At 54.3% G+C, this 23,962-nt stretch overlaps 1 protein-coding gene across 1 annotated transcript in view; it reads right to left on the reverse strand.

Annotated features, from left to right (window-relative positions):
* Nucleotides 1-3,696: 3,696 nt before the first annotated feature.
* The window catches only part of LOC140387136 (forkhead box protein N1-like), a 90,567-nt gene continuing 70,301 nt past the window's right edge, over nucleotides 3,697-23,962 (reverse strand). The window contains exons 5-7 of the mRNA XM_072470147.1: nucleotides 22,404-22,611; nucleotides 21,219-21,692; nucleotides 3,697-4,193 (exon numbers count right to left, since the gene is read on the reverse strand). Of these exons, the coding sequence (XP_072326248.1) occupies nucleotides 3,946-4,193; nucleotides 21,219-21,692; nucleotides 22,404-22,611 (930 nt within the window). The 3' untranslated portion in view covers nucleotides 3,697-3,945. The remainder of the gene's footprint in view (nucleotides 4,194-21,218; nucleotides 21,693-22,403; nucleotides 22,612-23,962) is intronic.

Raw genomic sequence — 23,962 nt, forward strand, 5'->3', positions numbered from 1 at the left:
GCAGAATGGCCCACTCCTGCTCCATATGCAATTCAGAAGATCCAGAACAGATTAGTAAAAGGTAAATTGTGCTGACTAATCTAACTGAATATTTTGATGAAATCACGGAGAAAGTTGCTGAATGGAATGCGATGGACACTGATTAGCAGAACTGAGGACCATGGGATAGAAAATTCAGTGTCTTATTTGCACAAAAAAATTGGCTTCAGGGCTAAGAGCAGCGAGTTGGTGAGTGGGTGTTTTTCAGATTGCAGAACGGTAGATTAATGTTCTCCAAGGGCCAGTGCTTCAATCACTGCTTTTTTCAGGTCTTAGATCTGGGGAATGCAGAGGAAAATTTTCCAATGGTATTAAACTTGGTGGTGTGACAGTGAGGAAAATACAAATCAACTGCAATAGGACCTAGGTAGGCCAGCGGAGTAGGCAAACTAGCAGATAATGGAATTTAATGATAATAATTTTATTATTGTCACAAGTAGGCTCACATTAACACTGCAATGACGTTACTGTGAAAATCCCCGAGTCGCCACACTCCGGCGCCTGTTCGGGTACACAGAGGGAGAATGCAGAATGTCCAATTCACCTAACAGCACGTCTTTTGGGACTTGTGGGAGGAAACCGGAGCACCCGGAGGAAACCCACGCAGACACGGGGAGAACGTGCAGACGCCACACAGACAGTGACCCAAGCCGGGAATTGAACCTGGGACCCTGGCGCTGTGAAGCATCAGTGCTAATCACTGTGCTACCGTGCTGCCCTCCAATACAGGAAATGTGCTTTGGTAGATGGACAGGGAGAGGCAATGCAGACTTAATGCCAGAGTTGTAAAGAGTGTCCACAGGTAGAGGAACCTGGGGAGCCGTGTGCAGATACTGGAAGGTGGAGAGCATATTGAGAGAGTAATTAGCAAAGCACATAGGACCTTAGGCATCACAAATTGAGTAAAAAGAAGGGAGGGTTTACTGAACCTTTTGCCCTGCATAGGCCACAACTAGAGTATTACGCCCAGTTCTGGTCACCACACTTTAGGAAAGCTTTGGTGAGACCGCACCTGGGGCACTGTGAACAGTTTTGGTCTCCCTACCTAAGAAAGGATATACTTGTCATAGAGGGAGTGCAGAGGAGGTTCAACAGGCTGATATCAGGGTTGGCGAGAATGTCCTAGGAGGAGAGATTGGTTCAACTGGGCCGGTATTCACTAGAATTCAGAAGGATGAGAGGTGATCGGGTTGAAATGTATAAAATTCTAACAGGCTGGACAGACTAGATCAGACAAATAGATTCCCTGGTTGGGGAATGTAGAACTCGGGGACACCATTTCAGGATACGGGGTAGACCATTTAGGACTGAGATGAGAACAGTTTCTTCATTCACAGGGGAGTGAACCTGTGGAATTCACTCGCACAGCAGGATGTGGAGGCCAAGAAGAGAACAATCATTTTTTTTAGATTTTAATGGCATCAAGGAGTATGGGGAGGAAGTGGGAATATGGCATTGGGATCAAGGATCATCTATTATTATATTGAATGGTGGAGCAGGCTTGAAGGGCCGAATGGCCCACTTCAGCTCCTAGTTTCTCCGTGAGGCACCTTGAGAAGGTGGAGAGGGAGATTTACCAGAAGACTGGTTCCATGGCTGAAGGATTTTAGCCACCAGGTTATGTTGAAGAAGCTGGGATATTCCCCTTGAAACAAAGAAGATCGAGGGGAGATTTGATGGAGAACAGTTGTTTCCAGTAGCTGTTTGTACAAGACCGAGGCTGAGGGACATTTATTGAAGGTTTTGGGCGAGTGAAGCAGGGAGATTCTGAAGAAAAACATTGTTACACAGAAAGAATGACCTGGATCTCTCTGCCCACGAAAGGTGATCAGAGCAGAGACCATCTACGATTGAAAAAGAAAATTAAAAGGGCAGTTGAAGGAAATGAGTTGGCACAGTGACTGGGATGGAGCAGGGAAATGGGTCTGATTGGATTGCTCCACAGAGAGCTGGCATGGACTCGATAGGCTGAATAGCCTGCGTGATGTAATGATTCAACAATTCTATGATTGGTTGTAGATTAGTGCAGGTCCTGTGCCTATCCTGCCCGATATGGCTGTGCCTATCCTGCCCGATAGAGCTGTGCTTGTCCTGCTCGATATGGCTGTGCCTATCCTGCCCGATATGGCTGTGCCTATCCTGCCCGATAGAGCTGTGCCTATCCTGCCCGATATGACTGTTCCTATCCTGCCCGATATGGCTGTGCCTATCCTGCCCGATATGGCTGTGCCTATCCTGCCCGATATGGCTGTGCCTATCCTGCCCGATATGGCTGTGCCTATCCTGCCCGATATGGCTGTGCCTATCCTGCCCGATATGGCTGTGCCTATCCTGCCCGATATGGCTGTGCCTATCCTGCCCGATATGGCTGTGCCTATCCTGCCCGATATGGCTGTGCCTATCCTGCCCGATATGGCTGTGCCTATCCTGCCCGATATGGCTGTGCCTATCCTGCCCGATATGACTGTTCCTATCCTGCCCGATATGGCTGTGCCTATCCTGCCCGATATGGCTGTGCCTATCCTGCCCGATAGAGCTGTGCTTGTCCTGCTCGATATGGCTGTGCCTATCCTGCCCGATATGGCTGTGCCTATCCTGCCCGATAGAGCTGTGCCTATCCTGCCCGATATGACTGTTCCTATCCTGCCCGATATGGCTGTGCCTATCCTGCCCGATATGGCTGTGCCTATCCTGCCCGATATGGCTGTGCCTATCCTGCCCGATCGAGCTGTGCCTATCCTGCCCGATATGACTGTTCCTATCCTGCCCGATATGGCTGTGCTTGTCCTGCTCGATATGGCTGTGCCTATCCTGCCCGATATGGCTGTGCCTATCCTGCCCGATATGGCTGTGCCTATCCTGCCCGATATGGCTGTGCCTATCCTGCCCGATATGGCTGTGCCTATCCTGCCCGATATGGCTGTGCCTATCCTGCCCGATATGGCTGTGCCTATCCTGCCCGATATGGCTGTGCCTATCCTGCCCGATATGGCTGTGCCTATCCTGCCCGATATGGCTGTGCCTATCCTGCTCGATATGGCTGTGCCTATCCTGCCCGATATGGCTGTGCCTATCCTGCCCGATATGGCTGTGCCTATCCTGCCCGATATGGCTGTGCCTATCCTGCTCGATATGGCTGTGCCTATCCTGCCCGATATGGCTGTGCCTATCCTGCTCGATATGGCTGTGCCTATCCTGCCCGATATGGCTGTGCCTATCCTGCCCGATATGGCTGTGCCTATCCTGCCCGATATGGCTGTGCCTATCCTGCCCGATAGAGCTGTGCCTATCCTGCCCGATATGGCTGTGCCTATCCTGCCCGATATGGCTGTGCCTATCCTGCTCGATATGGCTGTGCCTATCCTGCCCGATATGGCTGTGCCTATCCTGCCCGATATGGCTGTGCCTATCCTGCCCGATAGAGCTGTGCCTATCCTGCCCGATATGGCTGTGCCTATCCTGCCCGATATGGCTGTGCCTATCCTGCCCGATATGGCTGTGCCTATCCTGCCCGATAGAGCTGTGCCTATCCTGCCCGATATGGCTGTGCCTATTCTGCCCGATATGGCTGTGCCTATCCTGCCCGATATGGCTGTGCCTATCCTGCCCGATAGAGCTGTGCCTATCCTGCCCGATATGGCTGTGCCTATCCTGCCCGATATGGCTGTGCCTATCCTGCCCGATATGGCTGTGCCTATCCTGCCCGATAGAGCTGTGCCTATCCTGCCCGATATGGCTGTGTCTGTCCTGCCCGATATGGCTGTGCCAAATGTGCTGATCCAGGGGGTATTTGGGTAACGCCCTCTGAGCAGTGAACCATTTTATTGAGGGATTTTGTAGCTGCTTCTTATCTGTTTGTAATTCTGGAACTCAGTGCTGTGGTCTGATGACTTATGCACTCCCTGATCAGATCAATTCTATTGGTGTTGAGCCGGGCTTCCTGTCTCTGCCAATCGGGGTAGTGTAGATACCAGTCAGCTGCAGATCGGTTAGGCTGTGCTCTGTGTTGCTCCCAGGGTAACTGACCCCGTTGCTTTCTGCCAGGGAGGTGCTCCAGTAGAAGGGAAACAATGACAGACTTTGTGGAGACATTCCCACTGAAGCTGGTGGATATGGGGTTAAACTCTCATCCTTCAGCACCTCCCACAGATTACCTGCAAATTAAAGGAGAGATTAATTCTGTTTTGCAGTTTGAGCTTTCAACAATTATCCAATTCAAGTTTCGATACTGACTATTTTTGACTTTCTATGAAATTTGAAGTTACAAAGTTTTTAAAATGAATTAGTAAATTTTTAAAAATTAGTTACACAGAAATGAGTTACACAATGAGGAAGACCCCACCGCCCGACCCCAGACTCCACCGCTCGCCCCCAGACCCCGCTGCTCGCCCCCAAACCCCACCGCCCGCCCCCAGACCCCACTGCCCACTCCCAGACCCCACTGCCCATTCCCACCCCCTGCTCCCAGTCTGTTCAGTCCTCAGCCAGATCCCACTGCGCGCTCCCAGACCCCACCACGGGCTCCCAGACCCCACCACGCGCCCCCAGACCCCACCACGCGCCCCCAGACCCCACCGCGCGCTCCCAGACCCCACCACGGGCTCCCAGACCCCACCACGCGCCCCCAGACCCCACCACGCGCCCCCAGACCCCACCACGCGCTCCCAGACCCCACCGCGCGCTCCCAGACCGCACCACGCGCTCCCAGACCCCACCACGCGCTCCCAGACCGCACTGCGCGCTCCCAGACCCCACTGCACGCTCCCAGACCCCACTGCGCGCTCCCAGACCCCACCATGCGCTCCCAGACCCCACCACGCGCTCCCAGACCCCACCACGCGCTCCCAGACCCCACCACGCGCTCCCAGACCCCACCACGCGCTCCCAGACCCCACCACGCGCTCCCAGACCCCACTGCGCGCTCCCAGACCCCACTGCGCGCTCCCAGACCGCACCACGCGCTCCCAGACCCCACCACGCGCTCCCAGACCCCACTGCGCGCTCCCAGGCCCCACTGCGCGCTTCCAGACCCCACCACGCGCTCCCAGACCCCACCGCGCGCTCCCAGACCCCACCACGCGCTCCCAGACCCCATTGCGCGCTTCCAGACCCCACCACGCGCTCCCAGACCCCACCGCGCGCTCCCAGATCCCACCACGCGCTCCCAGACCCCACTGCGCGCTCCCAGACCGCACCACGCGCTCCCAGACCACACCACGCGCTCCCAGACCCCACTGCGTGCTCCCAGACCCCACTGCGCGCTCCCAGACCGCACCACGCGCTCCCAGACCCCACTGCGTGCTCCCAGACCGCACCACGCGCTCCCAGACCCCACCACGCGCTCCCAGACCCCACCACACGCTCCCAGACCCCACTGCGCGCTCCCAGACCCCACCACGCGCTCCCAGACCCCACTGCGCGCTCCCAGACCCCACCGCGCGCTCCCAGACCCCACCACGCGCTCCCAGACCCCACTGCGCGCTCCCAGACCCCACCACGCGCTCCCAGACCCCACCGCGTGCTCCCAGACCCCACTGCGCGCTCCCAGACCCCACCGCGCGCTCCCAGACCCCACCACGGGCTCCCAGACCCCACCACGCGGTCCCAGACCCCACCACGTGCTCCCAGACCCCACCATGCGCTCCCAGACGCCACCATGCGCTCCCAGACCCCACTGCGCGCTCCCAGACCCCACCGCGCGCTCCCAGACCCCACCACGCGCTCCCAGACCCCACTGCGCGCTCCCAGACCGCACTGCGCGCTCTCAGACCCCACTGCGCGCTCCCAGACCCCACTGCGCGCTCCCAGACCCCACTGCGCGCTCCCAGACCCCACCGCGCGCTTTCAGACCCCACCGCGCGCTCCCAGACCCCACTGCGCGCTCCCAGACCCCACTGCACGCTCCCAGACGCCACCACGCGCTCCCAGACGCCACCACGCGCTCCCAGACCCCACCGCGCGCTTCCAGACCCCACCACGCGCTCCCAGACCCCACCACGCGCTCCCAGACCCCACTGCGCGCTCCCAGACCCCACCACGCGCTCCCAGATGCCACCACGCGCTCCCAGACGCCACCACGCGCTCCCAGACCCCACCACGCGCTCCCAGACCCCACCACGCGCTTCCAGACCCCACCACGCGCTTCCAGACCCCACCACACGCTCCCAGAGCCCACCACGCGCTCCCAGAGCCCACCGCGCGCTTCCAGACCCCACCACACGCTCCCAGACCCCACCACACGCTCCCAGACCCCACCACGCGCTCCCAGAGCCCACCGCGCTCCCAGACCCCACCACGCGCTCCCAGACCGCACCGCGCGCTCCCAGACCCCACTGCGCGCTCCCAGACCCCACCACGCGCTCCCAGACCCCACTGCGCGCTCCCAGACTCCACCGCGCGCTCCCAGACCCCACCACGCGCTCCCAGACCCCACTGCGCGCTCCCAGACCCCACCACGCGCTCCCAGACCCCACCGCGCGCTCCCAGACCCCACTGCGCGCTCCCAGACCCCACCGCGCGCTCCCAGACCCCACCACGGGCTCCCAGACCCCACCACGCGGTCCCAGACCCCACCACGTGCTCCCAGACCCCACCATGCACTCCCAGACGCCACTGCGCGCTCCCAGACCCCACTGCGCGCTCCCAGACCCCACTGCGTGCTCCCAGACCCCACCACGCGCTCCCAGACCCCACTGCGCGCTCCCAGACCGCACTGCGCGCTCCCAGACCCCACTGCGTGCTCCCAGACCCCACTGCGCGCTCCCAGACCCCACTGCGCGCTCCCAGACCCCACCGCGCGCTTCCAGACCCCACCGCGCGCTCCCAGACCCCACTGCGCGCTCCCAGACCCCACTGCACGCTCCCAGACGCCACCACGCGCTCCCAGACGCCACCACGCGCTCCCAGACCCCACTGCGCGCTTCCAGACCCCACCACGCGCTCCCAGACCCCACCACGCGCTTCCAGACCCCACCACGCGCTTCCAGACCCCACCACGTGCTTCCAGACCCCACCACGCGCTCCCAGACCCCACCACGCGCTTCCAGACCCCACCACGCGCTTCCAGACCCCACCACGCGCTCCCAGACCCCACTGCGCGCTCGCAGACTGCACCACGCGCTTCCAGACCCCACCACGGGCTCCCAGACCCCACCACGCGCTTCCAGACCCCACCACGCGCTCCCAGACCCCACCACGTGCTCCCAGACCCCACCACGCGCTCCCAGACCCCACCACGCGCTTCCAGACCCCACTGCGCGCTCGCAGACTGCACCACGCGCTTCCAGACCCCACCACGCGCTCCCAGACCGCACCACGCGCTCCCAGACCCCACCGCGCGCTCCCAGACCCCACTGCGCGCTCCCAGACCCCACCACGCGCTCCCAGACCCCACTGCGCGCTCCCAGACCCCACCGCGCGCTCCCAGACCCCACCACGCGCTCCCAGACCCCACTGCGCGCTCCCAGACCCCACCACGCGCTCCCAGACCCCACCGCGCGCTCCCAGACCCCACTGCGCGCTCCCAGACCCCACCGCGCGCTCCCAGACCCCACCACGGGCTCCCAGACCCCACCACGCGGTCCCAGACCCCACCACGTGCTCCCAGACCCCACCATGCGCTCCCAGACGCCACCATGCGCTCCCAGACCCCACTGCGCGCTCCCAGACCCCACTGCGCGCTCCCAGACCCCACCACGCGCTCCCAGACCTCACTGCGCGCTCCCAGACACCACCACGCGCTCCCAGACCCCACCACGCGCTTCCAGACCCCACTGCGCGCTCGCAGACTGCACCACGCGCTTCCAGACCCCACCACGGGCTCCCAGACCCCACCACGCGCTCCCAGACCCCACCACGCGCTCCCAGACCCCACCACGCGCTTCCAGACCCCACCACGCGCTTCCAGACCCCACCACGCGCTCCCAGACCCCACCACGCGCTTCCAGACCCCACCACGCGCTCCCAGACCCCACCACGCGCTCCCAGACCCCACCACGCGCTTCCAGACCCCACCACGCGCTTCCAGACCCCACCACGCGCTCCCAGATGCCACCACGGGCTCCCAGATGCCACCACGGGCTCCCAGACCCCACTGCGCGCTTCCAGACCCCACCACGCGCTCCCAGACACCACCACGTGCTCCCAGACATCACCACGTGCGTCCAGACCCCACCACGCGCTCCCAGACGCCACCACGCGCTCCCAGACGCCACCACGCGCTCCCAGACATCACCACGTGCTTCCAGACATCACCGCGCGCTCCCAGACTCCGGTGCTGATGCCTTTCCTCCGAAGCAGCAGCATCAATGCCCTGCCCCGATGGTCCAGGTACCGACAGTCAGTATTGACATGCAGACACACACAGGGTTAACGTGAGGGTAAAGATTTACAAGATCAGAAGAAATAGTACAATAGGGCCATTCAGCCCTTTGAACTCGACCTGCCAGTCCAGAAGATCAGGAGATTCCCACATCATCTCCTTGGGCGGGACATTCAGGCCCTTCCTGCCAGTGAGACCTTCCGGTCCCCTCGACCCCCTCCCGGGGGTTCCCCAGCAGCAGGACGGGCCAATTGAGCAAAATTCCGTAGACATTGGTGGAACCGGAATATCTCACTGGCGGCAATTACAACCCTCCTCCACCGGGGGGCGGTGTGGATGGAAATATCCTGCCCCATATCATAGAATTTACAGTGCAGAAGGAGCCATTCAGCCCATCGAGTCTGCACCGGCTCTTGGAAAGAGCACCCCACTTAATCCCACGCCTCCACCCTATCCCCGTAACCCAGTAACCCCACCTAACCTTATGGACACTAAGGGCAATTTATCATGGCCAATCCACCTAACCTGCACATCACTGGACTGTGGGAGGAAACCGGAGCACCCGGAGGAAACCCACGCACACACGGGGAGGATGTGCAGACTCCGCACAGACAGTGACCCAAGCCGGGAATCGAACCTGGGACCCTGGAGCTGTGAGGCAGCAGTGCTAATCACTATGCTGCCCCATGGTGGCATATCTCTTCATTTCCTTAGTATCTTGAACATCTCATTCTTGAACATACTCAATAATTCAGCCTTCACAGCCTCTGGGGTCGGAAAATACAAAGATTCACAAGCCTCAGTTAAGAAATATTTACTCATCCCAGTTCTGAGCAGTCAAACCCTTACCCTGAGACTGATCGAGTGTTCCAGACGCCTCAGCCACGGGATAGACCCTCCCGGCCTCTCCTGTGTCAGGCCCCTTATGAATATTTCAGTGGGATCACCTGTCATTCTTCTAAACTCCAGGGAATATAGACTCTTCTACTCAACCTCTTCTCATAGGACTGTCCCTTATCCCTGGAATCAGTCTCGTAAACATTTGTTGTACTCCTCCCATACCAACAAGGTCGCAGGACCAAAACTGTTCACAGTACACCAGGTGTGATCTTACCAGAGCCTACACAATTCCAGAGGATGCAGTATCGTAGTGGAATTGCCACTGGACTAGTAATCCAGAGAGCCAGAGCAAGATCTGGGACCTGGGTTCAAATCCCACCATGGCAGATGGTGAAACTTGAATTCAATAAAAATCTGGATTAAGGGGCAGCACGGTGGCGCACTGGTTAGCACTGCTGCCTCACAGTGCTGAAGACCCGGGTTTGATCCCAGCCCCTGGTCACTGTGCGGAGTTTGCACCTTACCTGGTCTGGCCTACAGGTGACTCCGGATCTACAGCGGATCCACCCTCTGAAATGAAGCATTAAATGCTGGGCCAGGCAGCAATACTCACATTTATTCATTAAAATGAATAAAAAAAGACTTCCTTACTTTTTTGGTCCAACCCCTCCTTCACTATATGTACTTTTGCATGACGTATTATAAAGTGCAAAAAATGCCTCTGTTGTCATGTTTTGTGCTGTGATTTAAACAGACTGCTAGAAAATCTTGATCGAAAATTGGAAAAGGTTTCTGCTCCTGCTCCCCTCAATTGATTGTCAGCACTCTGCTTTGACATTAATATGTGACACAATTCTGTCCAGTCACTTTCAGGCAATGTAGATGGAAGCTTTTGTTATGACAGCTATTACCATCATGAATGCTTGGCTGGGTTTCAAAAGCTCTAAATGGCACATGAACCAAGAATGATTGAAACTTTTAAGTGGCTGTAATAACAGAGTATGCCTAGAATGTTTTTTTTTGTTTACAAACCTAATAGGCACTTACAATATTTCTTACACTGGAATACTTTATTTCTTCCAGTAACAATAATATTGGGTGTGATTCTCCATCGACCGATGCCGGAATCATGTAAGGAACCTTTTTAAATCCTTGTTTGACCCTGCTTTCCTTTTTTAATCCCTGTCTTGCTCACTGATATTTGCTGGCTGGTTTTCGCTAGCTGCTTTTACATAGACACATCGACGATAGGAGCAGGAGGAGGCCCTTCGAGCCTGCTCCGCCATTCATCACCATCATGGCTGATCATCCAACTCAATAGCCTAATCCTGCTTTCTCCCCATAGCCTTTAATCCCATTCTCCCCAAGTGCTATATCCAGCCGCCTCTTGAATATATTCAATGTTTTAGCATCAACTACTTCCTGTGGTAGTGAATTCCACAGGCTCACCACTCTTTGTGTGAAGAAATGTCTCCTTATCTCTGTTTGAAATAGTTCACCCTGAATCCTCAGGCTGTGACCCCTGGTCCTGGACACCCCCATCGTTGGTAACATCTTCCCTGCATCTACCCTGTCCAGTCCTGTTAGAATTTTATAATCTCTATGAGATCCCCCCTCATTCTTCTGAACTCCAGCGAGAACAACCCCAACCTCGTCAATCTCTCCTCATATGACAGTCGCGCCATCCCTGGAATCAGTCTGGTAAACCTTCGCTGCACTCCCTCGAGAGCAAGAACATCCTTCCTCAGGGAAGGAGACCAAAACTGCACACAATACTCCAGGTGTGGCCTCACCAAGGTCCTGTATAATTGTATAAACTACAGACTTTTTAACACCCCCCTCCCCCCCCCCGCTGCAAGCTGCTATTTGAACTGGCCCAAGGGGATTCCTCTCCGTGGTGTGTGGCATAGTCCCATGATGCAATCTTGATGGACGTGGCTAGCAGCCAATCAGCTCTTCTGAGATTCTACAATTTATCCCATTCTAGATTCTGATTGGTGAGCCCTTCAGAAGCTTCTGGAAGGAAGGTTGGGGGAAGGAACAATCTCCATTTTAATTCACTTCTGTTTAGATCTAGAATTCCAGCCAGTCTGGAATCTCTCTTTCGCCTCTCTGCCTGGTTTCCAGCCAACCTGTGAATGATCCACTGGAAGATAACGCAGATCTCTCTCAGCCGAGGGCTTGTGACCAAATACTTTCCTCTTTCTCACAACCTGGGAGCCGTGGGAAAGTAATAATTTCTGTTCTGATTGGCAACTGTGTGGCCAGAGCTCGGAATTCTCTCTCAGCTGCTGAATTCTTCCTGAGGGTTTCGGGTAAAGAGAGGGTGTGTTTGAAAACCCATTTAAAACCCTCATGTTGAGGACTGTAGATTTAGCTCAGTGAGGCCGAGGATCCATCTGGTGGATGTAAACTAGAATTACACAGACCAGAAAGGAATCTCTGTGAAAGCCCAGTTCTGTGGAAGTGAGGGTAACTTCCCAGAGGAAGCCTTACAGCCTGAGAGTTCTAATTAGAAACAAACCACCCAATGATTTCAACACATTACATTGTTGGAAGATTCCCCAACTACAAAGACTACCACCTCAGCAACGAAGATTTATCTCACGCCCTTTTAATCCCTGTTATTTTTGATCCTTTCCCTACCCCCAGACAGATACTAGAAGATCCAAAGCAACTGATGATTTCAAGACATTGCATCCTTGGAAGATTACCGACTACAAAGACTACCACTTCAGTTGCAAAGATTCATCACACCTCCTATTAATCTCTATTGTTTTTTAATCTTACCTAACCCCACCCCCTCCACCCCACTGTGTGTCTGTCTGGGTTGAGGGAGGGGTGGGGTTTGGGGAATAATTAGATTAACCGATCATTGTTCTATTATTACCATTTACATGTTTATCTCATCTCTTATTATAAATGAAAGGTTTTTTAAAAGTTTTACTTACAAATCTTGTGCCAATAAATCATTGGAGCAGAATGAGGATCAAAGATTTCAGGAACACACGCAGATGATTGGTTAATTCACTCACGTTGGGACTGCGGAGGCTGTGGGGCTGGAGGTGACCGCGCGCTCGCCCAGAGAGTCGGAACAATCTCGAATCGCGATCGGGCGGAGAATACGGCTTCAGCTGGAAATCAAGGTCAGCGCCGCGCGCTCAACGCCCTGGGGATGGAGAGCCCAACAGGCCGAGGAGGAGATGGGAAGGAGGCACCGCATGAGGCCTCGTGTACACCGGCAGTGCCTGTCGTTCGAGGACCTGCCGGACTGTGTGTGTCGCCGAAGACTCCGGCTAACCAGAGAGACCGTACGGCATATCTGCCGGATCATAGCGCACCTGGCACCGCGGGAGTTGGAGGAGGACACCCCCCATGGTCGTCAAGGTGACGGTCGCCTTGAACATTTACACCACAGGGTCCTTCCATGCACTGAGTAGGGACCCGTCTGGGATCTCCCAGACCTCGGTGCACAGGTCCATCCTCACCAGAGCGGAGGTCCTATATGTCTGCGCGGCTCAATACACCAAACTGAATATGGACTAAACCCACCAGGTTGCCCAGGCAGTGGGATTCGTCGCTATCACTGGGATGCCCAAGGTCCATGTGGTGATCAATGTCCCCCTACGAGCACCGCTGCATGATGGGGGTGACCTTCACAAACTGAAAGGGGTTCCACTCTCACAATGTTTAGTTGGTGTGTGCCCATCGGCTGCACATTGAGCACGTCTGTGCCCCCCATCCAGGCAGTGGGCACGCCACCTACACCCGGACACACTCGACAGAGCCGGACACCTGCCAGGTGCACCGCCGGCTGGGGGGGGCTGGATCCTAGGTGACGGGTTACCCACTGCGGTCGTGGCTGATGATGCCCATCCAGAGGACACAGACAACACTGACACACTCTACAAGAGGCCCATGCTGCTACCAGGAGCGTGATCGAGCGGTGCATCGGCATCCTGAAGGTGCGGGTTTAGTGCCTGGACCACTCAGCCTCCAATACAGCCCCAGGAGGGGGTCTTCCACATCGTGGCGGCCTCCTGCACCATCCACGGCATCGCGCAGCAGAGGGGCGACGGGCTGGAGGGTGAGGATAAATGCCAGGCACTGCACTGGGGCCATGCCCGTGTCCACCTCCAATACCCATACCCAGCCCCCCCCGATCCCACCCCATCTGCACCCAGCCCCCCCCCACCCGACACCCAGCCCCCCCACCCGACACCCAGCCCCCCCCACCCGACCCCCCGCCCCCCCCACCCGACACCCAGCCCACCCCCGACCCCACCCCATCTGCACCCAGCCCCCCGCCCCCCCACCTGACACCCAGCCCACCCCCGACCCCACCCCATCTGCACCCAGCCCCCCGCCCCCCCCCACCCGACACCCAGCCCACCCCATCTGCACCCAGCACCCCGCCCCCCCCCCCACCCGACACCCAGCACACCCCATCTGCACCCAGCCCACCCCTCAGACACTGGACACAGGCAGTTCGGAATGTTAGTGAAGAGGTGTTTATTGTGAGATATACAAGTATTGTGCCCCAGCGCCTGTCGCCAATCTGTGTGTTTCACTTGTGCCTACTTAACTCTACCTTTTTAACCTTGCAAGGCCTATAACTCCATCTAGGTGGGTCCCCAAGGGGTACATTGGCTGTGGCGGTGGCCTGCTGCGTCCCTGCCCTGCGACCCCTTTGGTGGCTGTCCTCTGGAGTGGACGGGCCCGGAAGGTCCCAGCACTCTTCCGGGTGTCACAGGTGCCACTCTGTTCTGCCCGCTGCCCACCAGATGCGGCAGGAACAGGTGGCGGGGATGCAGAGGCACTGAGGTGTTCCAGAACCCCCCTGCAGGACTCACCGGCACGGGTCACATCACCTCCTCCTCCCTCGGGGCGCCCAATGGCCCCCGGGCGATTCCTTGGGACGGGGGCGCAGCTGGAGCGAGCTCCGGGGGCTCTCCCGCCACATGACGTTGCCAGTCCTGGAAGCCCGCTCCTGTCTCGACCAGAGTCTCAATGCTCACAGCCATGGGGCACAGGGACTCTGCCACATCCCTCTGGGACTGGCTTATGCCAGGCCAATGTTCTCGATGCCCGCAGCCATGACCCGTTGTGATTGGCCCAATCTCTGGAGCACTTCTGCAATGTCCATGTGACCTGGCCGACCTGTCCTGGGAATTGGCCACTGCCCCAGGCCTTGGACATCAGGACCCGTGACCGATATCTTTGTACCCAGAGGCCCCCGCTGTGGATACCACCTGTGGGGTGTCGACCCCTCCTGTAGTCCTCGGCTCCGTGTCTGCATCTCCAACTTTGATGGGATCGCCCTTTCCAGAAGCCCCCCATCTGGACAGCAGCTAATCCCTGGGGTTGGGCCTTCCGACCGTCCGCCCCCTCGGGGGTTCCAACCTCCATCTGATGTACCTCAGCATGTGTGCATTGTGCACAGATTGTACCCCAGGAGTCTCTTCACTGCAGTGCCCAGCTGAGGTGAGTGTCTCTGGGATGGTGACGGGTGTCAGTGACAGCTGTGATGGGTTGTTGGTGTCGTACCCAGCCTAGTGCTCCAAGGGTGGTGCGGGGTGTTGCGGCTGGGGGCAAGGGACACCAGCAGGCCCCACCCTGTTGCCAGGTGGTCCTGCAAGACAGAAGACAAGACGCGTTGTTAGATTGCGGGTAGGCGTGTTGTGTGGGGGGGGGGGGGTGGACACACGTGCCAGAGGGATATCGCAATTCTTCGGGGGCTAGCTTGGACCTCCGCCTGGGTGACTGCCCGCTCCCCAACCCCAGCGACCAGGTCCATCGCCCTCTGATCTGCGACGGTGAAGGGCCGCAGGTCCGGCGGGCCCCCTCCCGTCTTCTCCCACTGCCTGCGGTTCTGGGCCGCCTTCCGCTGGGGGGACAGTTAATGCAGAGTGTGAGACACTCGGACACGGGAAGCACAGGGGTCCACGGCTAATGGCCTGTGTCTGCAGGGCACCCGGCCATGGCAGGCGGTATGGGTGTGGCATCTGATGCGGGATGGGGTGCGAGTGGCCCACCGGCGGGTGGGATTCAATCGCCCTCGAGGAGTGGAGGGCCGGGGGGGGGGCTTCGGGTGTGTTGCATGGGGCAAGGTGGTGGTGGTGACTCACCCTGGCTGGCCTGGGGATTGCCCATCCTCATCCAGCACTGCCCACCGGTCCACCTGTTGGTGATTGGGTGAGGGATGTGGGGTGTGTGGGACGGTGGTGGTGCCAGGGGCACGGAGCTGGTGACTCACCCTGGCCACCCCGAGGAGGTCGTACAGTTTCTTCCTGCACTGCTGACCGATCCTGGCGGTGGGGCCCACGGCGCTCATGGCCTCTGCCACCTGCGCCCAGGCGCAGTGGACGTCGGCGGGTGGCAGCCTCCTTCCCACCGGGGAACAGGATGTCCTGATTCTCCTCCGTGGCGTCTCCAGCTATCGGTGAACCTCAGTGCCGCTCTTTGCGGTGGCACCTTCGTGGCTGGAATGTGAGTGTGTGGGGAGTGGAGAGTTTCAACGTGGCTGCAGCTGTCAGGCTCTCGAGTGCCAACCCCGGCCCCGGCGAATCACACGGTGGCGTGCGTTGGAATCGCACTCGATCCACGTGGCGCTGGTGCTGGCCCGTTAACCTGAATGGCTTTGGGACCACTGCCGACATCGGGACTGTAGAACACCCGCGATTCAGTCCCCGCGTCACCACTAAGCCTCCCAAACGGAGAATTCTGCCCGTTCTGTTTGAATTCAGGGTTTTATTAGCTTGTTATAGGTTTATTTTTTGTTCAATGATTTTAAGATAATTGCCTGGTTCCTGAGGACTGTACATACTGCACCCTGGGCGAGCGGTTATGGAGGATACCAGGCTGGCATGGGGTATTTGAGGGGCATGTGGGTTGAATGGAGGCTGAGGGGGAATGGGTGATCTGGGGGCATGAGGTGGCAAGAGTACGTTGAGGGGTATGGGATGGCATGACAGGCCCGCCTCATGTGGTTTGCAAACTCCCCCCCTGTGAAAAGGAAAATCCCAGGGTCATACATAGGTCAGGTGTGCAAAATTGAGGGGCAGCACGGTGGGGCAGTGGTTAGCACTGCTGCCTCACGGCGCCGAGTCCCAGGTTCGATCCCGGCTCTGGATCACTGTCCGTGTGGAATTTGCACATTCTCCCCGTGTCTGCGTGGGTTTCGCAAGGCTAGGTGGATTGGCCACGCTAAATTGTCCCTTAATTGGATAAAATTAATTTATTTTTAAAAAGGTGTGCAAAATTGCGGAAGTTTGGTTTTCCCCAAGCCCACGTGAAAAGCCAAGCCCTCGAATCCCTCTGCCAGTTTACTCGCCGGAGAGCTTTTGTCAGTAACGTTGAGTACATTAGCCTCCATTTCCTCACCTAAATCCATAGAATCCCTACAGTGTAGGAGGCCATTCAGCCCATCAAGTCTGCACCAACACTCTGAAAGAGCACCCCACCCAGGCCCACTCCCTCTCCCTATCCCTGTAACCCCACCTAACCTGCACATTCCTGACACTAAGGGGCAATTTAGCATGGCCAATCTACCTAACCTGCACATCTTTGGAGTGAGGGAGGAAACCGGAGCTCCCGGAGGAAACCCACGCAGACACGGGGAGAACGTGCAGACTCCGCACAGTCACCCAGTGCTAGAATTGAACCCGGGTCCCTGGCGCCGTGAAGCAACAGTGCTAACCGCTGTTCCATTGATTTCGAGAGGGTAAATGGCTGAGGCTATGGTAGTTACCTGCCAAACCAAAAAAACACACATTTATCCCTACTCTGATTAACAGACAAAAGAGAATCCTCAGTCCACACTAATATATTACCCCCATCCTATCAACCCGAATTTTGTGTAATAACCTCTGGTGTGGCAATTTGCTGAAAGTTTTTGAGAATCTCGTGGTCAGACTGCTGATTCTCAGTAAAACCAGCTTCGTGAGGGGAAATCAGTGTCCAGCTGTCCAGTGAGAATAAATACCCTGAGTGCAGCTGACACCGACGGAAAGATTCAAGGTGCCATTATTTACTGGAATAATAAGTTAAACGTTAGATTTACAGGAGACAGTAAATGTATAAAACATTAAGTCAGGCACAGGTGGTTATTTAAATTTATTATTTATTTGTACCAGTGTCCTGATAGAGATCTCTAAAATTATGAAGGAGTTTGATAGAGTCGACCGAGAAAATGTTTCCGTTCTTGGGGGAGACCAGAATTAGGGGCTATAAATACAGCATAGTTATTTGTAAATCTAATAGAGAATTCAGGAGAATGTTCTTCAATTAAAGAAAGGCAAGAATGCAGCTTACTCTTAAATAGTTGAGGAGAATAACATACTTGCATTTTAGGCAGCAGGGTGACACAGTGGTTAGCACTGCTGCCTCACAGCGCCAGGGACCCGGGTTCAACTCTGACCTAGAGGTGACTGTCTGTGCGGAGTCTGCACGTTCTCCCCGTGTCTGCGTGGGTTTCCTCCGGGTGCTCCGGTTTCCTCCCAAGTCCAAAGATGGGCAGGTTAGGTGGATTGGCCATGATAAATTACCCCTAGGTGGGGTTACGGAGATAGGGTGGGGGATTGGGCCGAGGTAGGGGGCTCTTTCAGATGGTCAGTGCAGACTCGATGGGCCGAATGGCCTCCTTCTGCACGGTAGGGATTCTATGATTAGTACATGAGGGAAAAAGAAATCAAAGGAGATGCTGATAGGCTGAGATGAAAAGGGGAGGGAGGCTTGTGTGGAGCAGAAGTACTAGCAGGGGGTAGTTGGCTGAATGGTCTTGTTTCTGAGCTGGACAAGCTATATAATTATATGCAAGTTAAAGATAAATGGATTAAGGTCAAACGGTTCTCGTTTCTAGGCTAAATCTGAAGCAGGGACAAGAATCAAAACAGATTTTAACATTTCCAACTCAATCTTCAACAGATATGTTTCAACCTGCAAATCAATAAGAGACAGAATGGAACTGCCCAGTTATTGAGTCCAGTCGTTTGAACAATTTACCAGTGATTGAGAGAGTTGTTTATTAGCTGTTGAATTTTCTCTGACGTAATAAACTGAGTAGCAATTTTCAGTGATGCACTTGTAACAATTCCTCTTGGCATATTTTAACCTTTAACCCTGGGTTAGGGAAATAGAGCGGAAGCTCAACACTAAGTATTAAGCAGTTAGATGAAGGTAGAGCCAGTTATAATCTTTCTACATTTTGGTGAAGCTAAGACTCTGTAATATGAAATAAAATGAAATCACAGAATGTTAACACCGCATCAAAATTATTAAAGCTACATAGACTTCCATTATAAATCTCAACATCGCCTTTATAACAGGAACTGTCTACATTCTGAGACTTTACTATTTGTAATTATAAGTGCTGATGTTGCATTAAAACAAGAATTGTAATATGGTAACATGGGCCGGCACGGTGGCACAGTGGGTTAGCACAGCTGCCTCACGGCACCGAGGACCCGGGTTCAATCCCGGCTCTGGGTCGCTGTCCGTGTGGAGTTTGCACATTCTCCCCGTGTCTGCGTGGGTTTCACCCCCACAACCCAAAGATGTGCAGGATAAGTGGATTGGCCACGCTAAATTGCCCCTTAATTGGAAAAAAAAAGAATTGGGCACTTTAAATTTAAAAAAAAATACGGTAACACACCCCAGGGCCATCATTGAACAAATATCGATAGATCGGCTTCAGATATATCAGGACAGGTGAGCAAGACAGAGAGTTAGGTTTTAAGGTGCATCTTAAAGGTGGGAAGAGAGGCGGAAAGGTTTAGGAAGGAAAATCTAGAGACAAAAAGAGAAAAGTATTATGTTACGAAGTCACATTGGCCTTCCTGAAAGTGAACCCTCGGAAGGCGACGGGCCCGGACGGGATCCCTGGTCGTGCACTCAGAGCCTGCGCGGACCAGCTGGCAGAGATATTCATGGACATCTTTAACCTGTCCCTACTCCACTCCAACGACCCCACCTGCTTCAAGAAGACTACCATCATACCGGTACCAAAGAAGAACCAGGCAACGTGCCTCAATGACTACCGACCAGTGGCCCTGACTTCAATTGTAATGAAGTGCTTCGAGAGGTTGATCATGAAGCGCATCACCTCCATACTCCCAGACGCCTTGATCCACTGCAATTCGCTTACCGCTGCAACCGGTCCACATCAGACACCATTTCCCTGGCCCTACCTACACTCATCCCTAGAGCATCTCAAAAACAAGGACTCCTACATTAGACTCCTATTTATTGACTACAGCTCCGCCTTCAACACCATAATCCCAGCCAAGCTCATATCAAAGCTCCAAAACCTCGGACTTGGCTCCCCACTCTGCAACTGGATCCTCGATTTTCTGACCAACAGACTGCAATCAGTAAGAATGAACAACAACACCTCCTCCACAATAGTCCTCAACACCGGGGCCCTGCAAGGCTGCGTACTTAACTCCCTACTCTACTCCCTGTACACACACGACTGCGTTGCAAAACTTGGTTCCAACTCCATCTACAGGTTTGCTGATGATACGACCATAGTGGGCCGGATCTCGAACAACGATGAGTCCGAGTACAGAGGGAGATAGAGAACCTAGTGGAGTGGTGGAGCGACAACAATCTCTCCCTCAATGCCAGCAAAACTAAAGAGCTGGTAGTTGACTTCAGGAAGCAAAGTACTGTACACACCCCTGTCAGCATCAACGGGGCCGAGGTGGAGATGGTTAGCAGTTTCAAATTCCTAGGGGTGCACATCTCCAAAAATCTGTCCTAGTCCACCCACGTCGACGCTACCACCAAGAAAGCACAACAGCGCCTATACTTCCTCAGGAAACTAAGGAAATTCGGCATGTCCACATTGACTCTTACCAACTTTTACAGATGCACCATAGAAAGCATCCTATCGGGCTGCATCACAGCCTGGTATGGCAACTGCTCGGCCCTGGACCACAAGAAACTTCAGAGAGTCGTGAACACCGCCCAGTCCATCACACGAACCTGCCTCCCATCCATTGACTCCATCTACACCTCCCGCTGCCTGGGGAAAGCGGGCAGTATAATCAAAGATCCCTCCCACCCGGCTTACTCACTCTTCCAACTTCTTCCATTGGGCAGGAGATACAGAAGTCTGAGAACATGCACGAACAGACTCAAAAACAGCTTCTTCCCCACTGTCACCAGACTCCTAAATGACCCTCTTATGGACTGACCTCATTAACACTACACCCTGTATGCTTCATCCGATGCCAGTGCTTATGTAGTTACATTGTATATGTTGTGTTGCCCTATTATGTATTTTCTTTTATTCCCTTTTCTTCTCATGTACTTAATGATCTGTTGAGCTGCTCGCAGAAAAATACTTTTCACTGTACCTCGGTACACGTGACAATAAACAAATCCAATCCAATCCAACAGGAAAGTTAACAGCCACCAAAACACAAGTATTATTGAGTAAACAGGTGTGAAATGATAGCTGAGGCCTGAGGCCAGCACTCTGCTCTCAACTCTGAAATCTAAAGTCCCTTCAAGGTCGTGGTTATAAGGGGACACTTCAATCTCTTGTCCACCAATTTGAACCTCGTTAACAGGCAGGTTGTCACTAAGTGGCTATCTGCCCTAAATTGGTTACTGAGTAGGAGCATACAAATGTTTGGCTGAAAATGTGATTGTAATCGTGGTTTGACACAAGGCTTAGTTCTCAGTACATCCATCCAAAATACAACTTTAACATATTTTTAAACTTCTACCTAAAACTGTCCCCATGGAGCTTCCTGTCCCCATTGTCCCAATTGTTGCTGCTGTTACCAATTGTCAGAATCTCACCCAAACGCCCTTTCTTTCTGCTACGATCATCGACATTGAGTGTTGGGATATTTGATCCTGGATTCCAATGACTATTCATTGGACAGTGACCAGGAACAGTAATAGTCCCAGAATGGGGGACATTGATAGATATCTACAATTTCCATTGTCATCCCCATTGAGATCAATTAAGCACAAGGATAATGAGCTGGGGGCTTGAGAGGCTTACCTTGAAGTTCAAAGTCTACAAGACTCGGATTGAGTGCATCTATATCAGTGCTGCTGTCTCCTTCTACAAGGAGGTCGTGTATATCCTTGGCCAGGGAGTTCTCTGTTAGCAGCTGGCTGCTGATATCAGGGATTTTGTGAACCGGTGTTTTCTGTCCTGGGACAGGAGAGTCTTGAGTGGAGTCGGTTTGCCTTGTGGTTTGGCTGTAGAGATAAGGCTGACAAAGTTGAGGTTGTGTTATTGAATGATTCGAGCAGTCCTGGTCAGTGTCCGCCTGCACTCTGAGCTCACTGTAGGGATGAAGGGGAGAATGGGAAACTGCACATGGAGATTGAAAGTGTCCCAGATGCTGGGAGTGGGACTGGTCCTGAATGTGCCGCGGAGATAATGGGGTTGGTGAATAGAGAGAAGGTGATGCCATCATTGAGGACTTTGTTCTATCGGATTTTTCTCCAATCAATCTTTCCAGTTCATCTGTCAAAATAATTTTGAATTTAAATGATTAACATTACACAGTGCAAATCTACAGTGTCCAGTTACTTGCTGGTCACTCACACGTTACTCAGTTATCTCCTTAATTGGCTGTCAAGTTTCCTACTTTACACTTTATTTTCTCTAAAGCACTTTGGAATTTCTAAGTTTATAAAAGGTGCTATAGAAATGCAAGTATTTCTTCAGCAAAGTAAAATACTGCAGATGCTGCAAAGGCAGCAGATGTGACCGCCTGTCTGTGTCAGTTTGTCTATGGAGGCAGCCTGATATGGAGCCCCACTAAGTAAACCCACATCATATATAAACCATCATAGATTATCATAGAATTTACAGTGCAGAAGGAGGCCATTCGGCCCATCGAGTGCACCGGCTCTTGGAAAGAGCACCCTACCCAAGGTCAACACCGCCACCCTATCCCCATAACCCAGTAACCCCACCCAACACTAAGGGCAATTTATCAAGGCCAATCCACCTAACCTGCACATCTTTGGACTGTGGGAGGAAACCGGAGCACCCGGGGGAAACCCACGCAGACACGGTGAGGATGTGCAGACTCCGCACAGACAGTGACCCAAGCCGGAATCGAACCTGGGACCCTGGAGCTGTGAAGCAATTGTGCTATCCACAATGCTACCGTGCTGCCCACCAGGGTGCGGAGTTAACTACACTGGCGGCACATCAATGCCTACTTGCCTGGTTTAGCCATGCTTTTCCTCACAGCCCCAGGATCTTTCCTCCTCCACTTCTGCAGCTCCTCTTGCATCTTCTGGATCTTGGTGGGGTTCAGGGTCCACAGACATCCTTTTCTAGAAGCTCCCCCAGACTTGTTCTCCACTTTCTCAAAACACTTATTCAGAGACAGGTTGTGTCGCACCGAATTCTTCCATCCATCTGGTGCGGTCTGCAACAAGAATAAATATTTTATTTAACACTTTCTGAAGACCTTTTACTGTTGGTGATATCAGTTCAACAGGAGATGGTCATCCTCTGGGATATTCAGTATTTTCGAACCCAGAACACATTGTTCACCACCACAGCAAAGCCCAATCTCGTTCTCACTCTACATCTCCAAACACAAGCCCTTTCCCACTGGTAGGTGTTGATTATGGTGACCAGCTCCAGGTGAGGAGGGATGCCGGAGCTTTCAGGTTACCAGTCCGAAGAGGAGAACTCCGTGAGCTTGTACATTTGTGTCATTCACATGTGCAAACCTCCAACATTAAACACGGGAAAAACGGCACCATCCTGGCCTCATCCCAAGGACATGTTGTAAGCGCCCTTCCTGTTTATTTCCTTTGTTTCCATTTATTTTATTATTTTTGGTCTTTGGACTCATAATCGGGTTGTGCCTTTAAGCAGAAGCGTGCTTGCCAGGACAGTGTGTTGCCAGGGTTTACATTTTGGAGCGGGGAAACCAGACTCGTCATGCTGAGTGAATTGAGCGAATCTTAGGAACCGGTTTTGGAGGAAATTGGTTCGATTGGCTAATTGGCAACCAGTGGGTTGGCCAGGGACCGTGTCCTGCCCGACAACAGTCAGCGATTGGTTCCTGCTAGGTGGTCTTTTTTAGAGAAAACCTGCCAGAAGCCTCTGGGCCCTCGAGGAAGAGGAGCTGAGTTTCTCCCTCTCTATGCTGCAGGATGCCCGCTGTGAAGATCATTACAAACTGAGGGAAAAGAAATAACCCAACTAAAGGCCTAACCTTGAGAAAGAAACTAACTGGGAAACATCCATCTGAATCAAAGATCCTTATCCGTTTATTTTATTATTTCTCTTCCCTTTCCCTCAGTGCTATTTGTCTGTGTGTGTGTGTGTGTGTGTGTGAGTGAGTGTGAGTCAGTGTGAGTCTGTGTGAGTGTGTGTGAGTGTGAGTGTGTGTGAGTGTGTGTGTGAGTGTGTGAGTGTGTGTGAGTGTGTGTGTGAGTGTGAGTGTGTGTGTGAGTGTGAGTGTGTGTGAGCGTGTGTGTGAGTGTGAGTGTGTGAGTGTGTGTGAGTGCGTGTGAGCCTGTGAGTGTGTGTGAGCCTGTGAGTGTGTGTGTGTGTGAGTGCGTGTGTGTGAGTGTGTGTGAGTGTGTGTAAGTGTGTGTGAGAGTGTGTGAGCCTGTGAGTGTGAGTGTGTGTGAGTGTGTGTGAGCCTGTGTGAGTGTGAGTGTGTGTGTGAGTGTGAGTGTGAGTGTGTGAGTGTGTGAGTGTGAGTGAGTGTGTGAGTGTGTGAGTGTGTGTGAGTGTGTGAGTGTGAGTGAGTGTGTGTG

This window comes from Scyliorhinus torazame, chromosome 12 (assembly GCF_047496885.1).
Source record: "Scyliorhinus torazame isolate Kashiwa2021f chromosome 12, sScyTor2.1, whole genome shotgun sequence".
Lineage (NCBI taxonomy): Eukaryota > Metazoa > Chordata > Chondrichthyes > Carcharhiniformes > Scyliorhinidae > Scyliorhinus > Scyliorhinus torazame.